The sequence below is a fragment of the Hibiscus syriacus genome, unplaced genomic scaffold (genome assembly GCF_006381635.1).
Source record: "Hibiscus syriacus cultivar Baekdansim isolate YM2019G1 unplaced genomic scaffold, ASM638163v2 tig00117056_pilon, whole genome shotgun sequence".
Classification (NCBI taxonomy): domain Eukaryota; kingdom Viridiplantae; phylum Streptophyta; class Magnoliopsida; order Malvales; family Malvaceae; genus Hibiscus; species Hibiscus syriacus.
The window spans coordinates 5,663,625-5,686,461 of NW_024063539.1; the positions used below are offsets into that span (position 1 = coordinate 5,663,625).

A 22,837-nucleotide genomic window follows, 5' to 3' on the forward strand; every position below is an offset into this window, starting at 1 on the left:
GTAATTATTACTAATAATCATGATTAGTTTGATAATATTTTTTATTTTTTAAAAATATCAAATAAATTTGTTAGGCAAAATATCGTGATAATGCATTGGCCGGATTATTTCATTTAATTAATTTTTACTCCTTACTAATTTACACATACAATATAAATAAAACAAAATATTTTTTTAAAACAACACTAAATATTTTTAAACACAATATTTTTTTTAAACAAAAAATTATCTCGCACAAATTAGTTTATATAATCTAATATAAACTTACTAACTAACTAATTTACACATACACAACAACAAAAAATGGACAACAAAAAATAATAAATTACTCACGTATTTATGCCTTCCTCCTTTCCTTTCTTTTCCTTCTTTGTTTCTTTCTTCGAATCAATTTGAACATGGGCAAATGTTGTGGAATAATGCCCTGTATGTGTAAACCGTTTAATTTATTTAAACAACAATAGCTCCCACAAATTAATTTTATATAATCTAATATATTATAATATAACTTAAACTAATAAACTATTTATTTATTATAATATAACTTAGTTAAAATAACACACTAATTAAGCGCTAATTAATTTTTTTATAATATAACTTCAACTTCAATGAACAATCTAATATACGTTTAAAGACACTAACAAATTAATTAATATTTTTTTATATTTAATAACTTAAACTAATTAACTAATTAACTAATTTTTTATATAATATATAATATATAACTTAAACTAACAAACTAATAATTTATATTAACAAACTAATTAACTAGATTTTAGTTTTACCCTAAACCCTAAACTAACAAACTAATAATTCATATAATAAACTAAATTAAACAATAAAAAATTACCTCACGAACTATGTTTGATCCTTTATCTTATTTTCTTCTTCTTCCTTTTCTTTCTCTCGGCAAAGTTTATATGTGCTTATGCTTATGCTCCTAGTTCTGCTTCTGCTTCTACCTTCTTCTGACCCTAACCCCATATCATTTATATAAAGCAAAAAATATTTGTACAGAATCATTAAAATTTGACTATTGAAGAAAATAATATTAGGATTGAATCGTATAACTATTGAGCATTGAAAGTCTTCAATTGAACAACAATATTTGCTGCATTTAACAGCTAAATTAACGCTGCAATCATGCAGCTATGGATGCAACGCATGCAGCTATGGATGCAACGCATGCAACTACGGATGCAGGAATCTCCCAGCTAGCTATGGATGCAACGCATGCATGAGTGATAGGGTTAAAGCTTGGTCGCGATGCAGGAATCTCCCAGCTATGGATGCATGATGAGGGATAGGGTTAAAGTTTGGGGCGTGAAGGACCCACAACTTGGTCGCCGGGACTCCATGGCGACCTACCATGTCGTCGGGACTCCATGGCGATCTACCATGTCGCCGGGACTCCATGGCGACCTACACATGCACGATCTCCCCATTCTTCCCATGCATGAACCGATCCTTGGTCATCCTTGGTCGCCTCGAGTGCCCCATGCATGAACCGAGCCCCGAGTGCATGGCACGATCTCCCCAATCTCCCCATGCATGAATCCTTGGTCGCCCCGAGTGCATGGCGACCTCCTTGGTCGTTGGGCGTGCATGGCGACCTCTTTGGTCACTGTACAATTAACCCTATCTCAACAAATAATATGTCCAAAGCATTATCTCGTGAAAAAAAAATCGAGAACATTATCTCGTGAAATCAACCTCTTTACTACTTCCCCTAAATCTTATCATTTTGTTTCACTTAAACCCAATGTGGTTGAAATATCAGAGTTTATAATTGTTACGGATCTAATTTAAAAAATATAAAATTTTAATAAAGGGTTTTTAAAAATAAATACGTAAATTATTTTATTTTCCCCTAACCTTTTAATGCATAAAAATAAATTTAAAATTTTTATTTAAATAATAAATATGCAATTATTCTTCTAAGGAGCTTAGTGCATCCTCCCTTGTTTGCTAAAGGATTGGAAAACAAGAAAGATTACAATGAAAACGCAAATTATACTAAAGCAAAGCTCTAGATAAGTTGAAAATACGTACCACAATGTAAAAATGGATAGGAGAGAGTAACGGCCGTACCATTGAACCAATCGATTCTTGGTATCGTTTTTTACGATTCAAAACGACCTTTAAACATGGTTTGGTTTATTTGCAGCATTGGTGTCTCTCGGGCTTTGTTTCTTACATTTTGACCCATATATGAAGTACAACTCTCGTTTTGATTGGCCATTTTCCTAAACACTTTGACGCTGGAGCTAGAGCTGACGCTTAATGTCACCACAAAGATCTAAACAAGGTGTAGCTCAGGCATCCACTGGATCACTTGTCCCCCTGGTTCTCAGGACCACCACTTCCAGAATTCCATCAGGGCGGAACTTAGGAGAAAACAATCGGGGATCAACCGGTCCGGGCAGATTAAAGGAAATTGTGAACGGCCCTGGAGAGCAGAACGTCTCGACTCCCATCTCGCATTCGCTCGATAGTCCCTGAACCACTCTAATGCCTTGTGTTATCATACCCTGTATAAGAACCTTCCCATCACGTTGCAACTCACATTTCAACTTACCTGGTGGAGCCAACATTACATACTTAGTCATCTACTCATCTTCATTTATATTTTTCGTTCAACAGGATAACATGGGTTCATACCCGATTGCAATTCTGATGCACTTTTTTAGACTAGTAATGTCATTATTAGTTAAAGGACAAGTAATAAACAACTATATCGGTGCACTGGACTTATACAATGTTGTCAAGGGCACAACCCGCAGACTAGGTACAACTGTACAAAAGCCCTTTTTATTGCATCAGGCACAAAAAATGCACTTGCCCGAGTGAATTATACCACAATATCGTATATGTGTTTGATTTTCTGTGTCTGTAATAATAAGTTTAACATTTAACAAAATGATCATTTTGGCTGCTCTTCTTTTTTCTTTTTTCAGTATTTTGGCCCCCAACATTTCATTTTAGGTTAGATTTTCATCCACATACGAGCCTTTTTGTCCCAAAATGAAACGTTGGGGGGATAAAATGCTCTAAAAAGAAAAAATAGGAACCAAAGTGACTATCTAATCAAACATTAGAGGCATTTTTTTTAACATCATGCATATAAATAACCCTAAAGAAATATCTTAGTTTATCTACAAAACATGCAAACGTTTGTAGCTCTATATGTATAATGTCCTTACAAACAAGCATGCATACATGCACTATTCGTGTGTCTGATCAAATGGAACTTGCACTAAAAGGATGGGTCTAAAGCGTTTTTGTTGTCTAGCACTAAGGTGCATGCTTTGACAGCATTAATTTTACATGCTATTAATAACATAGTTAACAATAGAAGCTTACTTTGATCGTTCTTGATACTTGGCAATGCAACTCGGAAAAGGAAGGCACTTTGACTGACCCCTATGTCAATAAGACCAATGGATGGTCCGTTAGATTCCTTTGCAGATCCAGTTAAAACAACAGATGGCTTCAACTTTGACTCTGCATAATCTTGAACTCCCATGACAGCAACTTCCCTTCACACACATCAGACACAAGACCTGTCTACTTATATCACCGATACAAAACAGAAATGCAGTTAAGAAGATAATAAGTGAATTATGAGCAAGTGCTTGTGCATTGCACATTCATATGTTCAGGGGCGGACGTAGAATTTTATGTTAAAAGACAAATTTTTAAAATTCTAAGGGGCAAAAACAAATTATCAATAGATAATATATATATATATATATATTATATGAAAACTTAAACTTTTTAAGGGAATGATCACCCCGTCGGTCACCCTGTTTCCATCCCTACACATGTGCCCTTCTCATGCAGCAAGATACCAGTTGTCACATCCATGAATATAATACCGATAAAGAGAAATCTAAAGAAGAGATATCTTAGGATATCCCAGTTACAGCATAAACACATGTTTCTTTTAACAATCCAGTCGTTAGAAAAGTCTCGTACAAAAATTTAGTGATTTTACATAAATTCTAGACTTGAATTGACAATTCAAATTTTAAAAATCTCCTTAGCATGTTTGTTTTAATTGGTCTATACTCACAATGAAACACTAATATATTGTAAACTAATGAGCTCCAAAGTTCTGAAACAACTTTATTTTACTAATACCTACAGTTGATGGAGAATGAGAAATAAGTAGGTACCATAAAATCTTTATCATCCAACTAGCATCAACATCATGGATGGACCGAGGGGATGGTGGGATGGTCGCCCCTGAAAATTTCAAATTCTCATATAGTTTAATTATTTTTTTTGTATTTTTTTATTGATAACCTATTTTTGCCTCTTAAAATTTTATAAATCTGCCCCTTTAACATAAAATCCTGCCTACTTCCCTGATCATCCCCTAAAGAATTTGTTAACCACTAGACCCTTAAACTTTGAGAAGAGATTTGCCTCGATAAATATCATACTCTAGTTTTAACATCCATAAACTGTTTTAAATATAGTTAGATCAAGAAACATGGTGTCGAACACATAAGAAAGGCCCGGCATAAAGAGGAAGCCAACCTACCTGCAATCCTTTAGAGGGGAAATCATCCACTTTCAACTCAGCATAGATTGACAAAACTCTCAAGTTGCATAATATGACAAGCTTAATGAGTGAAGTAGTGAACAACGGAAAAAATAATTCTATACAAGTTATACGTAGCATTAAATAGAATTAAGTTGCGGCGGCAAAAAATTTAGTGATTTTACATAAATTCTAGACTTGAATTGACAATTCAAATTTTAAAAATCTCCTTAGCATGTTTGTTTTAATTGGTCTATACCACATCCGCATTATGAAAACATAGTTATATTTAGGAAACAAATCACACGGTGGCGGTGGCAGCCGTAACGTGCGTAACATCCACGACACAGCATCCGCAACCGAAACTGCAAATTAGTAATATAGTTTCAAATAGCATTGGCAAAGCTGTGTGGCAACCTCAATGGTAGCGGCCCGCGGCCGCCAAACAAAAAAAAAACAGTGTAGAGAAAAATAGTAGATCAAAAAACAGAAAATAGAATGTAGCAGAAAAATGCAGAGGCAGAGAGCAGATAACTCAAATTCTCAAATGAATCAATTAGAAATCTTCAAGTTAGGTTTAGGGTTTACAAAATACCTTACTGATTTTCTTGGTCAGTCGGAATCCTGAAGGAAAGAAAGCGAAAGCGAAAGAGAAAGACAAGGCAGATGGTGGTGAGTATTAGAAAAGGTTGTTGGGCTAGCGGTTAAGCCGTTTGGGCTAACTACTTTATTTCGGGTTTTTGGTATGGATGGGCATGGGTCGGTTTCCGTCAATCCAACCCGAAAATTTCGCATCCTTTATTCGACTCGACCTGACTCGAAAAACATATGCCCTCCAGCCGACCCGAAATCGACCCGATTTTTTGAGGTAAAATCCAAACCTGATTCCAACTCGACCTGAAATAATAGAAAATATTATTTTATTCAATTAAAATAGTGATTTAATTGGAAAATATATATAGAGGGATATTATTGAAATTATTCTTAAATATATAATGTAAAATTATATTTTTTCCCGGTTCGGGTCGGGTATTTTCATCCTAAACCCTAATCCGATCCGAACATCGCATTTAAAAAATCTGATCTAACCCGATTCGAATCTAATTTTTTTTTTAAAAAAATCCAACCCGGTCCTAGTTATTGGTTTAGTGCTAACTACTTATATAATGTCCATGGGACAAATTCTTAATCTACTATAATAAATATCATAAATTTTTAAATAATTTTTCATCAATCATATTTCCTTAATCCTTGCTCCTGCTCATAATATTTCTCTAAATTTACCCGATTTAAATGATTCATTTTATCTCAAAAAGGAAACTCGAATTATTTGTTTTGTTTTTGTTTTTTAATTGTATCAAATTTGTTTTTAAAATTATTTGAATTTATCAAATTTTCCTTAATCAACGTTGACTGTTATAGTACCAATAAATCGACTTCGATGGTGAAAGAATTGTTATTATTTTTTAAGGTATCGGGTTTGAGTACCGATAGCTACTTTTCATATTACTAATCAAGCGATTTCAGCGGTAAAAGAATTGTTATTATTTTTTGAAGTATCGGGTTTAAGTACTGAGAGCTACTTTTTATTTTATTCAATGTCAAATGCTTGAAAATTATTTTTAAACAAATACTATTTTGTATTTTCCCTAATAATATCGTCTTGTTAATTTTGTAGCTATTCCTCTTCTTGAGAAGCATTAATGCAATTAACAACTAAAACCTATTCTCAGCAGAGTTCATTAGCTTCTACTATTTATCTGTTTTATCTAATCAAAATTTAATCCAAGTTTAATTTGCAGTACTCTCCACCAAATTTGCCTTCTCTTCTTTATCGGTCAGGCTGGCTAGAGGTGAAGTTAGTCATTGCCGTGAGTGAAGACTTTGGCTATCTCCTATTAGTAAAAGTCATCTATGCTATTCAAAATTAAGCTTGATTTATGGAGTTTCTTTGGATCCCATGAGAATGTACCACGATGGCTAGCGAGTGGCGAAGATGCTCTCTTGATAACTACTATCGAGCTTCATTGCTTGATTTAGTACCATTTTCTGACATTTATCCGCTTGTTTCAAAAGCTATATAAAAACCTTCGTATTATAGAACTATTTATACTTAAATCATTGGGTTGAAGACACTTTCCAATTAAAAAAAATAGAAATTTGTTCACAACCTAATATTGATAATTACATAACCAAAATAGGGGGGGGGGAAGGAAAATGCAAAGATGGTAACGAAAGGAAAACCTTTTTAATATCCCAACAGACCCCACATGAACAAATAATCCCTAATCGCATTCAAATCTGAAATGAATATACTACTTGTCGTTAAGGGTTAACTGCAGCTAACAGTCTCAAATTATGGTCTGAATTTTAAAGTGATATCTAAACTTCAAAATATACTAATTAAGTCCTCAAAATATTAGGCATTGTTCAATTAAGTCCTTCCATAAATGTTATCGTTAGTTTTTAAATGCCGGACAACCAAAATTAAAATTAACATTAGATATGATTTTGAAATAAAAAATAGTACGGTGACCAACACGAAACAAAAATAATAATTGAGATATTAAATGGATATTTTATCTTATTATTAATTTAAGAGAGGGAATGAAAGAAGGCAGCAAGCGTTATATTGACTCAAATTGCTCTAGGCAAAGCTCACTCCTTGACCATCCAATCGGTCATCCTTGTACTTTACCTGAGATCTAATCCTGCTACAAAGCAAAAAGATGGGGATGTCTCAGGAAAGGCGGGTTAATATACGGCTAATATACAGCATTACCGGATACATTAAAATGTATTTAATAAATTCGGTTTAGCGGTACCTATTATGTTGACAACTAATAATGTTTTAGGTAGAAAATATGAAAAACTATTAAAAAATTTGGTAACCGGTAAACTTTGGTTATCGGTAAGTATCTATCCTTTTTATAAAAGTGTCTATACGTTTAACATATCAAGTAAATTTTACCGGTTTTGTCATAATGAATCTGGTTTTGTCATATTTTTACTTGTTATATTGTAAATTATCTATCATTTTTATAAAAGTGTCCATACTTATTTCATTGTGAAAATATATTTATTATTATCTTTAGTTAATATTGTTAAATTTAAAATCTAAATAATATTTTATAAAATATCAAAACAATCAAATAATTTTTTGTGTAAATGAAATTATTAAATTAATATTGTAGGTGGAAAACATGAAACACTATTAAAAAATTTGAAACATAAATTACATAACTTTCAAAAAAGTATATATCATTTTTATAAAAGTGTCCATACTTATTTCACTGTTGAAAACATATTTATTATTATATTTGGTTAATATTGTTAAATTTAAATGCTAAATAATATTTTATAAAATATCAAAACAATCAAATAAAATTTTGTGTAAATTAAATTATTAAATTAATATTGTAGGTGGAAAACATGAAACACTATTAAATAAATTGAAACATAAATTACATAACTTTAAAAGCAGTTTTAAATCCTAAAAAGTGTCGATACTTTTAAAAAATATATCGATCCAAAACGATATACCAGGTAAAAATATGATAAAACCGGTAACAAAATGATAAAACCGGTAAATTTAAAAGTGTCGATACGTTATATAAGGATCGACACTTTGTGAATTTAAAAGAGAAGCAGTTATAGCGCCTATAATGTGTCGATACTTTAAAAAAAATATCGATCCACAACGATATAACAGGTAAAAATATGATAAAACCGGTATCAAAATGATAAAAACGGTAAAATGATACCGGATATATTGAAAGTGTCGATACTTTCGTAAGTACGTGTAATAAATTATCGACACTTTCAAAGAAATAGGTAATTATCTTTTCGAAAGTATCGACACCTGACATAAAAGTATCGACACTTTTGTATTTGTATCGATTAAATATAAATAACATATCCGATGAAAATATAAGCTAAATATCCTCTGAAAATAGATAGAACGGACGAGTTTTTGAAATCGAAGAGTAATTGTTGCTGCATTTCAGAAGGCGTTTCTAAAGCGAAGTTTGTTTGTTTGTTGCTGCAGTCGAATCGAAAAGTATGTTGTCGAAACCCTAATTTTTATTATTACAGTAATCGCGATAGGGTTTTTTATGTGTTGTTTGGGGTTTTGGAGTAAGGAAGCATTTGGGACCGATTGCAGGTAGAAATAGATATTCAAGGAAAAATATAAATGTCGATACTTTTATTAAATATTATAGGTAGAAAATGATATTATAGGTTGTATAAATGTGCCGACACATTTTGGTGTGGCCATTCAAATTCTTTTGAAGAAAACCGTTTTACCACAAGAGTAGTTATCTATATTTGTATATTGAAAAGTGTATGTAACAAAATAATTTGATTTGCGTAAACTGATATATGAAGGAAAAATGGAGTCAATGGGTTGGAAAATTGTTGGTGGAGCAGATGACTTTGAAATTGAGGCCGAGACTCGAAAGCAACCAAAGGGTGGATATATGTACTTCTAGTAAGTATCAATGTCTTTTTGTTATTATTGTTGAAATGGTAATTGGATTAAAGTATCGATAAACTTTAAATTGATTACAAATTTTAAATGTTAACAGTATGGCCGAATGCAAAAGGATGAAGGGAGATGGCACACAGAGCGGTTCGGTATGTAAAATGAAATTGACATTGAGTAGTATTAGTATTTAGTGTTAATGTATTGATTAAGAAACGTTTATGTTTAATATTAGGTGAAAAAAGATGTGAGGTCCAAATGGAATTCAATGAGTGATGCTGAAAAGGAACCTTACATCACACAGTCAAGGAATGATAGTAAAGAATACAAAGAACGGAGGAAAGCACATGAAAATAAGGTATTCATTAAACTTGTAAATACGTTGATACAAAATATATAAGAACTATAACATTATATATTGTTAAAAAATGTAGGAAATGTCGACAAGATGCAGCATTAAAAGGGTGAATTTATTAATTAAACACCTTAAGGAGAAGGGTCAGTTGAATGTGCTGGGAGAAATAGGTTTTGGATCGTTGATCGGAGTAAGGGATCGACCTATTCGGAGGGAATTGTGTCGATCCTTGATGGCACAATTTGACGTCAGTCAATGTATGGCTAAGTATGGTGATTATTCATTCCCTCTGGGGGTATCGACTGCTGCAGCCGTATTGGGGGTACAAAACAAAGGCAAAAGTGTTATAGAAGTCTGTAGGAGTAAGAACTGGAAAGCACTTGCCTCCAAATATGGTTTGAATCATAAGGTGACATATACTGAAGTTGAAGAGGATATCAAAAGTGGATCTTACTTGGGGGATGAGCTGAAGGCCCGAGTTCTATTGTACCTTGTCGGTATATTTCTTTGTCCAACGGGTGATACGTCAACGAACAAGGAATATATGAAGCTCATTTGCGATGAAGGCTTGAAGGGTGAATTCAATTGGGCTGAATATATCCATTCGAGATTGATTGAATCAATTATCACCTTTAAAAAGGGCAGCCAGAGATACCTCAAAGGGTGCATAGCAATCTTAGAGGTAAATGAGTTGAATCACTTTTTTGTGTTTTTATATAAAAATTCTAATTTTATTATAAATGCATGTTGCACTGTTCGATTTTTGGTCGGGCTGTGAGGCAGTGCCGGCTTATGAAAGAACCGGAGTGGCACGCATCCGTGCATGGGGGAAGGAAGAGGTGGTTAGAGTGATGGTGAAGTTGAAGTTGGATAGAGGGAAGAAGCAAGAAATGGTAATAAATGTAATTAAATAATATTAAGAATATAATCAATGTCTTAATATTGTAATTTAATTTTTTGAAGGTTATTGGCAAGGATGTAGAGGAGGCAGTGGAGGCAGAGGAGAAGAAAGGAGGGATGGTTGTATTGGGGGATGAAGGTGAGTGGGACGACGGTGAAGCAAAACAGAGTAACTTCGACATTTTGATGTCTGAATTGGCTGATATCAAAAAAATCCAATTTGAAATCATGCAAAGACAATCAAGAGTCGAAGAGAAACTTGATCAAGTCATAGAGAAACTCGAGAGGCATAAGGGGGTAGTGGAAGGAAAAATAGATGGAGTGGTGAAAGAAGTAGAGGTGTTGAGGGGTGAAGTGGTGAAAGAAGTTTCGGTGTTAAGGGGTGATATTAAGATGGTGACGGGAGAAAAATTTGAGGGAGTGGTGAAGGAGGTAAGTGAAATTAATATTGTTTTGTGAGTGATATTTAAATATTTCATGACAAGATATTAATCCTAATGATTCATACAGATATTCTGTAATATCAATGGGAAATCAATTCGCTACTGTATACGACGTTGCAACGTTGAAGCCTACGGAATGGGTTGGCGGTGTGGTAAGTAGAAAGTAGAAAATAAATAAAACTTATTGAATATGTTCTGATTGTGTAATTAATTTTGTTAGGTTATCGATTTGCTCGCCTGGACCATATGCTACGATTCTCAAAAGTCACACCGGAGGATTGGCTACCTTCCATACCTCTTAGTGGTGAGTTAAATTAATAAATATTGAAAAGTAGTGTTATAGACGGTAAATTAATAATGTTTGTTGCGTAATTACAGCAACAGGCGTTGGAAGGCAACAACAAAGAAAGTGTTGAGGGTATTTCTACCTTCTGGGGTGTCATATTGGATAACTATGTGAAATTGACCGACTGTGAGAAGGTAAGACACCATACCAATTGCAAATGATGTTTTCAGATATAGAATGTTGAATTTTGTCAAATTGGGTGTGAAATTTGTTGCAGATAATGATCACAATAAACTACCATAATTCACATTGGTATCTGTTGGTGTTGGATATGGTAGATCATGTTGTAACAATATATGATAGTATGTTTACAACTGAAGCAGCTAAACAGAGAGTGAAGGATGCTAAGAGATTGGTATGTATGTATGTATGAAAGGACATTATGTAAATTATAATGCATAATTTTTTGGTGCATAACTTCTTCTATTTTAATGCAGATTAAAATATTAGATTCTTATAATAAGAAACGCATTTGGGTTGAGTCATGTGGATCTCTAGGAAAGTATCCCTTGAAAAATTTCAAATTTGTGGAGCATAAGAAGAATAAGCAATTGAATGGGTATGAGATGTTATCACAAATAGAAAGCTTAATTTATGCAGTATTCATCATATTGACATGTGTGGTTTTCAAATTTTGTAACAGATATGATTGCGGCATGTATGTGATGATGTGGATGGAATCGATCGGTTCTACAGGGGCAACTGGTGATTTTGTAAGTGGATAGAAAAAATTGTTTGTGGTAAAATTGTTAAAAGTCGTAGATTGAATGTTGTAGTTGACAATACTTAACGTTCTGACAATTTGAATATAGGTTGTTGGAGATTGGGATCGATCGCGAGTATTAAACGATCTCGTAAGCCACAATCAAAATGAACGAAGACAGGAGATAACAAAAGCTGCAATATTACATAGGAATAACAAAAGGATGCAATGATGTAAATGTCGAGTTAATTTTGTATAAGATTTATAATTTTGTATACGATTTATATTTTTTTATGTGAATATAATTATGAATGAGATGAGAAAAGTTAGCAGTATGTTGTTGTACATGTTTCTTATACACATTAAGGGTCATGTCGATACTAATATAGTTTGTGTCGATATTTTTTTTCCAGAATGAATTAAAAACAAGGTGCACCCATAAAGTGTCGATCCCAAAATCATCGAACCCAAAAGTATAATGTAATATGTAATTTTTTAATCTAATCGGTACAATTATACCGGTTTTATGAGAGAATAAGTCTAAATAATGTGTCGACACTAATATAGTTTGTGTCGATATTTTTTTTCCAGAATGAATTAAAAACAAGGTGCATCAATAAAGTGTCGATCCATATATAAAAAGTGTCGATCCCAAAATCATCGAACCCAAAAGTATAATGTAATCTGTAATTTTTCAATCTAACCGGTACAATTATACCGGTTTTATGAGAGAATAAGTCTAAATAATGTGTCGACACTAATATAGTTTGTGTCGATATTTTTTTTCCAGAATGAATTAAAAACAAGGTGCATCAATAAAGTGTCGATCCATATATAAAAAGTGTCGATCCCAAAATCATCGAACCCAAAAGTATAATGTAATCTGTAATTTTTCAATCTAACCGGTACAATTATACCGGTTTTATGAGAGAATAAGTCTAAATAATGTGTCGACACTAATATAGTTTGTGTCGATATTTTTTTCCAGAATGAATTAAAACAAGGTGCACCCATAAAGTGTCGATCCATATATAAAAAAGTGTCGATCCCAAAATCATCGAACCCAAAAGTATAATGTAATATGTAATTTTTTAATCTAACCGGTACAATTATACCGGTTTTATGAGAGAATAAGTCTAAATAATGTGTCGACACTAATATAGTTTGTGTCGATATTTTTTTCCAGAATGAATTAAAAACAAGGTGCACCAATAAAGTGTCGATCCATATATAAAAAGTGTCGATCCCAAAATCATCGAACCCAAAAGTATAATGTAATATGTAATTTTTCAATCTAACCGGTACAATTATACCGGTTTTATGAGAGAATATGTCTAAATAATGTGTCGACACTAATATAGTTTGTGTCGATATTTTTTTCCCAGAATGAATTAAAAACAAGGTGCACCAATAAAGTGTCGATCCATATATAAAAAGTGTCGATCCCAAAATCATCGAACCCAAAGTATAATGTAATATGTAATTTTTCAATCTAACCGGTACAATAATACCGGTTTTATGAGAGAATATGTCTAAATAATGTGTCGACACTAATATAGTTTGTGTCGATATTTTTTTCCAGAATGAATTAAAAACAAGGTGCACCAATAAAGTGTCGATCCATATATAAAAAGTGTCGATCCCAAAATCATCGAACCCAAAAGTATAATGTAATCTGTAATTTTTCAATCTAACCGGTACAATTATACCGGTTTTATGAGAGAATATGTCTAAATAATGTGTCGACACTAATATTTTGTGTCGATACTAATTTAAATATCAAGTGTTTTCCACCGTTTATATAGTACTCTTAATCGAGAAACCCTAAACATAAATGCAAGCAGGCAGATCTTCCTCTTTCTTCCTTCTACCGTTATCATAAGTGACGATCAGATATTCAGGTAAATTTATCGATATTTTATGGGTTTGATTGATTTCTATATTGGAGTTTTTATCCTGAATGTGTTTGTGTTCCATTGTAATAGGGGTAGCATCCAACCAAAATGGCTCCAAAACGTCAGCGTCAGAAGCGAGGTCTTTCTCAAAGCTCTTCTCAACCCAGTTCTTCTCAACCACCTCCTTCTGTAACAAACGATTCTTCTGAGGAAATCAGGTCCTTCGAAACTCTGAACTTTAGATCCGACATGGAGAAACAAAGATGGCAGACGAGTTTTAAAGTAAGGAAGATTCGTCCCGAACGTGTCATTGACCTGGGTTTCTTGTTTGATGATAAATATGCATTTAGTTTTAAATCCACATTTACATCTTGGGGTTGGCTTGAATTCCTTGGTGTAGAACCAAGATATTATCCCAACCTAGTTAGAGTCTTCTACAACAATGCTTCCTTACAGCACGAGCCTAATAAGACTAATATAATAGGAATTAATACACATGTCATGGGGAAGGATATATATATCTCCAGAAACTATTGCGGAGGGTTTAGGTGTAGCGAATACAAGGGATTCAGATGAAAATGGTGTAGATTGGTCTACAATTAAACGGGTTACTAGAAATAGCCCAATTCACCTCGATGTAGAGTCGAGAGTGTTTCACAAAATGCTCACATGGTATATCCGGCCTAGTGGGGAAAACATTCAACGCTTCGAGACAGCGATTATTGGTGGATAGCAAAGTATAAATCCAAAACGGCTCCAAACATTGCAAAACTCATATTTAATACAATTGTATATATGGTCACAAAGGGAGCAACAATTTCAACTACACTACCATATGGATGTGTCATCACCCATCTGTTGAAGAAGAAGGAAGTTGATTTTTCGCATGACGCCCCTGTTCGATTAACCCGCAAGATTGACATGGTATTTATTAAAAAAGCGGGATATGATTTTGTTGAAAAACTCGGTTGGAAGCGCGTCAAGGAGGTCGGATTAGATCAAGAGAGGGAGGAAATGGACCCCGTTGGCCATGAAGAAGAGCAACCAAGTGGAGACGCAATGATGGAAGAAGCAACAGTTGCAGAGGATGTCACAATTAAGACCGTGATGGAATACATGGTCAATTTTCGGGAGCATATTGATTCCCTTGTGAGTGGAATGCGATCCGATATTTCATCATTGCAACGTGAAGTCTCCATGTTGCGTAACGAATTACGTCAACGACATCAAACGAGTTAGGCAATTCATTATCTATGTTTCTTAACATTTACACGTTCTGAACTTTATTTTATTTTCTTTTAACAGATGTGGACAACCAAGCGGTCGCAGAAGATGAAGCTGACGATGAAGATGACGATGATGATGATGATGACGATGAAGCTGGCGATGAAGATGATGACGATGATGATGATGATGATGAAGATGATGATCCAAACAAGTATATCGTGTCTGCAACGCCGCCTTCAAGAAAACTTTTAATTTTTGATCTCAATGGTGTCCTTGCCTACATCCCAAGACTGCCGGCAGGTTTTAATTCTATTCTTTTGTATCCATTATTTTAACATATAAGCGTAGAACTTTAATCTCATTTTCTTCATGTTGTAGATGTTGTCCTCAGAAGAGGATTATTTGAATTTATGCAATTTTGTGTCGACAATTTTGTTGTTGCCCTTTGGTCTTCAAAGATGAGGTTAGAACATGTTTGAGGCAATTGAATTACTGTAGTCAAAATCGTTAATATACATTTGAATGTTAACATTCAAACTTGATTACAATCTCAGGCATAACGTCGACCGTGTACTTGAGAAACTACCTGTATTTTCCGAGCATTTTCTATTCGTGTGGGTAAGATGAATGTCATTACAGTTTGCTGACTTTTCCTTGTATATGATTCCTACATATTTATGTTCGACTGTTTGTGAACAGGATCAAAAAAAATGCAAAACATACGATTCTGTTACCTACTGTAAAGATCTCAATGATGTTTGGAACGCGTGTCCAGATTTTAACGAGCTAAATACACTTTTGGTCGATGATTCAGCGGAAAAAATGATTTATAATCCGGTAAGTTGCATTTATGCAATATGTTTCTGATCAGTTGAACAGGTGTTCAGACATTGATTATTTTAACAACTTATGTGTTTATATAGAAATACAATTACATATGTCCACATACCTTTGACGCTGCTTCCCATTCGAACGACAAAGCTCTAGGTATGACACAAATTTATTCATGCTTATGCGAATTTAATTTATTGTTAGTAAAATTGCACCTCATTAGTTTGATAATTGAAATTATTTATGTATGTCCTCAGAAAAAGGCGGAAACATACGAGAGTATTTGGAAAATTTGTTGAAGGCCTCTAATGTTCCGGACTTCGTTAGAAACAACCCTTTTTCATCGGATTAATTTTGTTTGTCGGTACATTATTTGAACATTCTTGTGTATTTAAATTTTGGTGTGATTATATTGTATGTATATTTTCATTAATTATTCCATATTTGCTTCTATGTGTACATATACATTTGAGTGTCTATACTTTTTTAATATATTGTAAAGTATCTATCCTTTTTATAAAAGTGTCTATACTTTTTTCACTGTGGAAAACATTAATTTAAGGTTATCTTTTGAGTGAGTTTTAAGATATTAATTTAGTAATTATAGGCGTCTAATGATTAATTTTTTACGTTACGGTATATATTATTGTTAAATTAAAAATTCTTAATATTATTTTATAAAATATCAACACAATCAACTAATTTTTTGTGCAAATGAAATTATTAAATTAATATTGTAGGTGGAAAACATGAAACATACTTAAAAAATATTGAAACATAAATTACATATCTTTAAAAAAAGTATCGATCCTTTTTATAAAAAGTATGGACACTTTCAACATATTATAATAAAATAGATAATTTTGTAATATAACCGGTATAAATATACCGGTCTTATGCGCGAATAGGTCTACAACCTATATCGACACTTTTTAATATTGTGTCGGTACTTTATGTCCATATTGGAAGAAAAATGTGTCGATACGATTTAAAAAAGTGTCGACATTTTACACATCGGAACCCATAATTATAATGTAATAGATAATTTTGTAATATAACCGGTATAAATATACCGGTTTAATGAGCGAATAGGTCTACAACCTATATCGACACTTTTTAATATTGTGTCGGTACTTTATGTCCATATTGGAAGAAAAATGTGTCGATACGATTTAAAAAAGTGTCGACATTTTACACATCGGAACCCATAATTATAATGTAATAGATAATTTTGTAATATAACCGGTATAAATATACCGGTCTTATGCGCGAATAGGTCTACAACCTATATCGACACTTTTTAATATTGTGTCGGTACTTTATGTCCATATTGGAAGAAAAATGTGTCGATACGATTTAAAAAAGTGTCGACATTTTACACATCGGAACCCATAATTATAATGTAATAGATAATTTTGTAATATAACCGGTATAAATATACCGGTCTTATGCGCGAATAGGTCTACAACCTATATCGACACTTTTTAATATTGTGTCGGTACTTTATGTCCATATTGGAAGAAAAATGTGTCGATACGATTTAAAAAAGTGTCGACATTTTACACATCGGAACCCATAATTATAATGTAATAGATAATTTTGTAATATAACCGGTATAAATATACCGGTTTTATGAGCGAATAGGTCTACAACCTATATCGACACTTTATAATATTGTGTCGGTACTTTATGTCCATACCATTTAAAAAAGTGTCGGTAATTTGAAGTAACGCGGTTTTTCTTCCTTCATTCAAAATATTTATATGTACATACAATAGGAGTGATGTTGATACTTACGATATATTATATGGAGATCGTTGTCATTCCATTCCGTCTTCGAAAAAATCAGTTGATGTAGGCTGTGTGCTTGTACTCAAACTAAGCTTGACTTGAGGACATGTTAGTTTGTTATGCCCCTCACCGTTGCAGTACCCACATCGCCTAATTTGCTTCTCGACCTTGTTCTTCGGCACTTCTTTTCGCTTGCGTTGTTTTCGTTGAGGGTCACGAACATTGTTTACTACAATGCTCTGGTTGACTGAATGATTCAAACCAAACGAGTTTTCTAATTCTTCTATTAGTTTTTTCATCTCATCTCTTGCGGTTTTGAAAGACTCGTCTGTCTTTGATGCAATGTAGCATAACCTACTTGACGTTGAACGTAGAGCAGCGAACCTTGCCATTTGCATCACTTCTGGAGACACATTCAAATCAACATAGCTGGGTGCAGAAGCCTTCGCATCATTAGTCCACCTACTTTGAATCAAAGTCCCGGGCAAATATGTGTAGTCCAATTGCTTCAAAATGTGAAGTTGATGGCGACACGGAAGTCCAACGGTCTCGAATTTTTTGCAGGAGCAAATTAGAGTTTTCGTACGAGAATCAAAACTAATTTCAAATTTCCTATTTTTTTCTGCGTACTTTGACAAAATTACATAAGTTTTAAAAAAAGTATCGATCCTTTTTATAAAAAGGATGGACACTTTCAATAAAATAGGTAAACATATGATGTAATAGGTAGCCCTTATATAATGTAATAGGTATCGTTTATATAATGTAATAGGTAGTGGTTATATTGTAAAGTGTCTATCCTTTTTATAAAAGTGTCCATACTTTTTTCACTGTGGAAAACATTAATTTAAGGTTATCTTTTGAGTGAGTTTTAAGATATTAATTTAGTAATTATAGGCGTCTAATGATTTATTTTTTACGTTACAGTATATATTATTATTAAATTAAAAATTCTAAATAATATTTTATAAAATATAAAAACAATCAAATAATTTTTTGTGCAAATGAAATTATTAAATCAATATTGTAGGTGGAAAACATGAAACACTGTTAAAAAAATTGAAACATAAATTACATAAGTTTTAAAAAAAGTATCGATCCTTTTTATAAAAAGTATGGACACTTTCAATATAATAGGTAAACATATGATGTAATAGGTAGCCCTTATATAATGTAATAGGTATCGTTTATATAATGTAATAGGTAGTGGTTATATTGTAAAGTGTCTATCCTTTTTATAAAAGTGTCCATACTTTTTTCACTGTGGAAAACATTAATTTAAGGTTATCTTTTGAGTGAGTTTTAAGATATTAATTTAGTAATTATAGGCGTCTAATGATTTATTTTTTACGTTACGGTATATATTATTATTAAATTAAAAATTCTAAATAATATTTTATAAAATATAAAAACAATCAAATAATTTTTTGTGCAAATAAAATTATTAAATCAATATTGTAGGTGGAAAACATGAAACACTGTTAAAAAAATTGAAACATAAATTACATAAGTTTTAAAAAAAGTATCGATCCTTTTTATAAAAAGTATGGACACTTTCAATATAATAGGTAAACATATGATGTAATAGGTAGCCCTTATATAATGTAATAGGTATCGTTTATATAATGTAATAGGTATCTATCTCGCATGTGAGTACTTTATTCCAACCATGTGACAAGTGTGACAACTCCATCAACTCACAACTCAGCTTTGAACTCAATCAATATTGTCTTTTAGCTTGATGGTTCATAAAGCATGTTACTTGAACAGTATGAATCAATTATGCAATTTTCATGTTCAATTTAACACTGCATTTCAAATTCATTTCATATGTAATTGGAGTTTGAATTTAAATTTCAATTTGAGTTTGAATTTCAATATATATTTCGGCTCCACTATAAATATTAGCCCAAGCCAATATGCATGTTATCATTGATTATTCCTAATTTCCATTGTTTTTTTTCCAACTTATAAACGCGAGGGAAATCCCGACCATTTTATTTTTTGGTCAACTTTAAAGCGTCAGAAACGTTTCGGGCGTATGATCTGGGTGGTATACAAGAAATGTAACAAATAGCAACTAAAATCATAAGTTGAGTACCACCCAAATCATAAGTCTGAAATACTTCCGATGCTCATCAAAATCCAAAGCTCATATGGTGCCAAGCAAAAGGAAATCAAAATCCAAATCTCATATGATGCCAAGCAATAGGTAGTGGTTATATTGTAAAGTGTCTATCCTTTTTATAAAAGTGTCCATACTTTTTTCACTGTGGAAAACATTAATTTAAGGTTATCTTTTGAGTGAGTTTTAAGATATTAATTTAGTAATTATAGGCGTCTAATGATTTATTTTTTACGTTACGGTATATATTATTATTAAATTAAAAATTCTAAATAATATTTTATAAAATATCAAAACAATCAAATAATTTTTTGTGCAAATGAAATTATTAAATCAATATTGTAGGTGGAAAACATGAAACACTGTTAAAGTATCGATCCTTTTTATAAAAAGTATGGACACTTTCAATATAATATAATGTAATAGGTAAATTTGCAATGCTATCGGTATAAATATACCGGTTTACTTATAAAATAGGTAAATATAAGCGCCACCTATTACATTATATAAGCGCTACCTAGTATGTTATTGTACTTTATAATATTTCCGGTTAAATAATATAACATAATCGGTCTAAATTTTAACCGGTCACTTGTTTAACCGGTCACGCCGTATATTAGCCGTTTTTTAGGCGCCGCACCGCAGAACCACCCAAAAAGATGCACTTGAGCGAAAATGAAGGCATCGAAGGGAACACCTTCGTTGTGACGGGTGGCCTCGGGTTCGTTGGCTCAGCTCTTTGCTTAGAGCTCGTGCGCAGAGGTGCTCGCCAAGTTCGAGCCTTTGACCTCCGACACCACTCCCCTTGGTCAGACCAACTCACCAGCCATGGCGTCCGCTGCATCCAAGGTTTATTTTTTCCTGTTTTTCCCCTAATATTCGGAAGAAACAAGAGCATGGGTTTAAAGTTTTAGAACTAAATTCTTACTTGTAATATGCAAAAAACTGGGTGTAAGCTTAAAGTTTGTGCAGTGCCTTCAAATTCCGATTTTGAGAAACCCTGTACACATAATTTCATTGATTTTTGCATTTAGATGTTTGCCTACCCTTAACTGTTTTGTTACTTACTGCTACTACAGGCGATCTTGTCTCGAAAAAAGATGTTGAAAATGCTCTCCGTGGTGCCGGTTGCGTTTTTCACCTGGCTTCTTATGGGATGTCAGGGAAAGAAATGCTTCAGTTTTCTCGTGTCGATGCAGTGAATATCAATGGAACCTGCCATGTCTTGGAGGCTTGCATTGAATCCGGGATCACGAGGCTTGTTTATGTCAGCACATATAATGTTGTGTATGGTGGGAAGGAGATTGTCAATGGCAATGAGGCCTTGCCCTATTTCCCTATCGATTATCACATCGATCCATATGGGCGAAGTAAATCAATTGCTGAGCAATTGGTTCTCAAGTACAACGGTCGCCCTTTAAAGTAAGTAGATTGATCAAAATTGTAAACCAAATCTTTGAGTTTCCAATTTACTGTGTCATATGATGAACTATCGGTTGAAATGTATGTGGACTTTACTTAAATGACATGACGTACTCTAGTGTATTGGATGATCTAGATTAATTGTTACTGAAGTTTGCTATTGCTCGTGCATTCTCTTTGCCGTTTAATTCTACGATGATAAATGAGTTGCATGGAAAATTCTTCTGTGCAGGAAGAACAGTGGAAAGCATCTTTATACCTGTGCAGTTCGTCCAGCTGCTATATATGGACCGGGTGAAGAGCGACACTTTCCTAGGATAGTATCTATGGCAAAGTTGGGTTTGGTTCCATTCAAAATAGGTGATGCTAATGTGAAAACAGACTGGGTTTATGTGGATAACGTGGTACTCTCACTTCTATTGGCAAGCATGGGACTTTTAGATGGCATTCCTGGAAAAGAAGGGCGTCCAGTTGCCGCTGGCCAACCTTACTTCATATCTGATGGTAATTAACATTGATCAATGTTTTTTTCTTTCTTGTTTTTGGCCCCATTAGTTGTGCAAAACTATTTGTCGTGGCAGTTCAATCCATTGAGACTAGGCGTGGGTTATAATTCATTGGTCTTTTTCTTAGATGCTAGTTGCTTTTTGCAGGATCTCCAATCAACTCTTTTGATTTCATCCGACCACTTTTAAGAAGTTTAGACTACGACTTGCCAAAGTCCTGGCTTGCTGTTTCGCATGCTCTTTTCCTGGCAAAGATTTTCTGGGCTGTATACTCGATGTTATATCCATTTTTGAATCGATGGTGGCTTCCTCAGCCCTTCATTCTTCCCGCCGAAGTATATAAGGTTTGTTTAATATCTTTTTCCCCCTTTCCTGGTCTGGGTTATGTCTCTGCTTCAGAACTTTTGCATAAAGCCCCAGAAATAAATAGTCAATGATCCATTCTGGTTTTGTTTAGTAAAAATGTTGGTCTTATATATATATACGTAAATGATGATGGTGGTGATGATAGTTAGTCGAGGCGGCAAGACAATTTTTGTAGTAAAAACCATGTTTAACGAACCTGATGCATGTTGGCAGGTCGGTGTTACACATTACTTCTCGTTCCTTAAAGCACAGCAGGAGCTTGGATATGTTCCGATGGTGAGTCCCCGTGAAGGCATGGCAGCAACCATCACATACTGGCAGGATCGGAAAAGGAAAAGTTTGGACGGACCTACAATATATCCATGGATATTGAATGTGACTGGAATGTTTCTACACTTTGCTACTGCTTGGTTCCCACCCGTAGGACCACTGTCAGTCCTTAGATCTATCGGACTTTTCTTATTCCGATCGATGTTTGGAATACGGCTAGCGTTTTTCTTAGCTGTTGCAGCACATATCGGAGAAGCCATGTATGCGTGGCGGGTGGCAAAAAGGGTTGATCCTGTTAATGCAAGAGGATGGTTCTGGCAGACTTTTGCGCTTGGGTTTCCCTCGTTGCGGTTACTATTGAAGAGAGCCAAAAAAGCAGCGTAGCATGAGCAGTGCTTGCATTATTGTACTTTCAACTTTCCTGTGGTGATGGTAGAGATCTCGAATGGTTTGTTTGGTTAATGGTTTAAACTTTGTGAAATGACTTACCCCTCTCTCCAAACAAAGTTGGAGAAAGTTTCGCCAAAGGAAAAGATAGAAAGATTGAGAGATAATCTTGGTTAATTATTATTTTTTAATTACGAAAGCGAGAAAGAATGACAAATTGATTCCGAGTATCATA

The 22,837-nt window shown here is 33.5% G+C and overlaps 2 protein-coding genes across 2 annotated transcripts; one reads left to right on the forward strand and one right to left on the reverse strand.

The window, feature by feature from the left end:
- Positions 1-2,247: 2,247 nt before the first annotated feature.
- LOC120197776 (increased DNA methylation 3-like) lies at positions 2,248-3,562 on the reverse strand. Its single transcript, XM_039199177.1, has 2 exons — positions 3,364-3,562; positions 2,248-2,578 (listed from the first exon to the last, which is right to left on the reverse strand). The coding sequence occupies exons 1-2, from the start codon at positions 3,524-3,526 to the stop codon at positions 2,316-2,318; spliced, it is 426 nt and encodes a 141-aa protein (XP_039055108.1). The 5' UTR covers positions 3,527-3,562; the 3' UTR covers positions 2,248-2,315.
- A 3,648-nt stretch (positions 3,563-7,210) lies between these two features.
- LOC120197870 (short-chain dehydrogenase/reductase family 42E member 1-like) lies at positions 7,211-22,699 on the forward strand. The gene is made up of 6 exons (XM_039199267.1): positions 7,211-7,264; positions 20,297-20,500; positions 20,731-21,073; positions 21,306-21,577; positions 21,727-21,923; positions 22,159-22,699. The coding sequence occupies exons 2-6, from the start codon at positions 20,311-20,313 to the stop codon at positions 22,597-22,599; spliced, it is 1,443 nt and encodes a 480-aa protein (XP_039055198.1). The 5' UTR covers positions 7,211-7,264; positions 20,297-20,310; the 3' UTR covers positions 22,600-22,699.
- Positions 22,700-22,837: the final 138 nt, after the last annotated feature.

Coding starts and splice junctions, on each gene's coding strand:
- LOC120197870 (XM_039199267.1), top strand. CDS start 20,311: ATGCACTTGAGCGAAAATGAAGGCATCGAAGGGAACACCTTCGTTGTG. Junction 21,578..21,726: donor ACCTTACTTCATATCTGATG/GTAATTAACATT, acceptor TGCTTTTTGCAG/GATCTCCAATCAACTCTTTT. Junction 21,924..22,158: donor TTCCCGCCGAAGTATATAAG/GTTTGTTTAATA, acceptor GCATGTTGGCAG/GTCGGTGTTACACATTACTT.
- LOC120197776 (XM_039199177.1), bottom strand. CDS start 3,526: ATGGGAGTTCAAGATTATGCAGAGTCAAAGTTGAAGCCATCTGTTGTT. Junction 2,579..3,363: donor AAGTATCAAGAACGATCAAA/GTAAGCTTCTAT, acceptor TGGCTCCACCAG/GTAAGTTGAAATGTGAGTTG.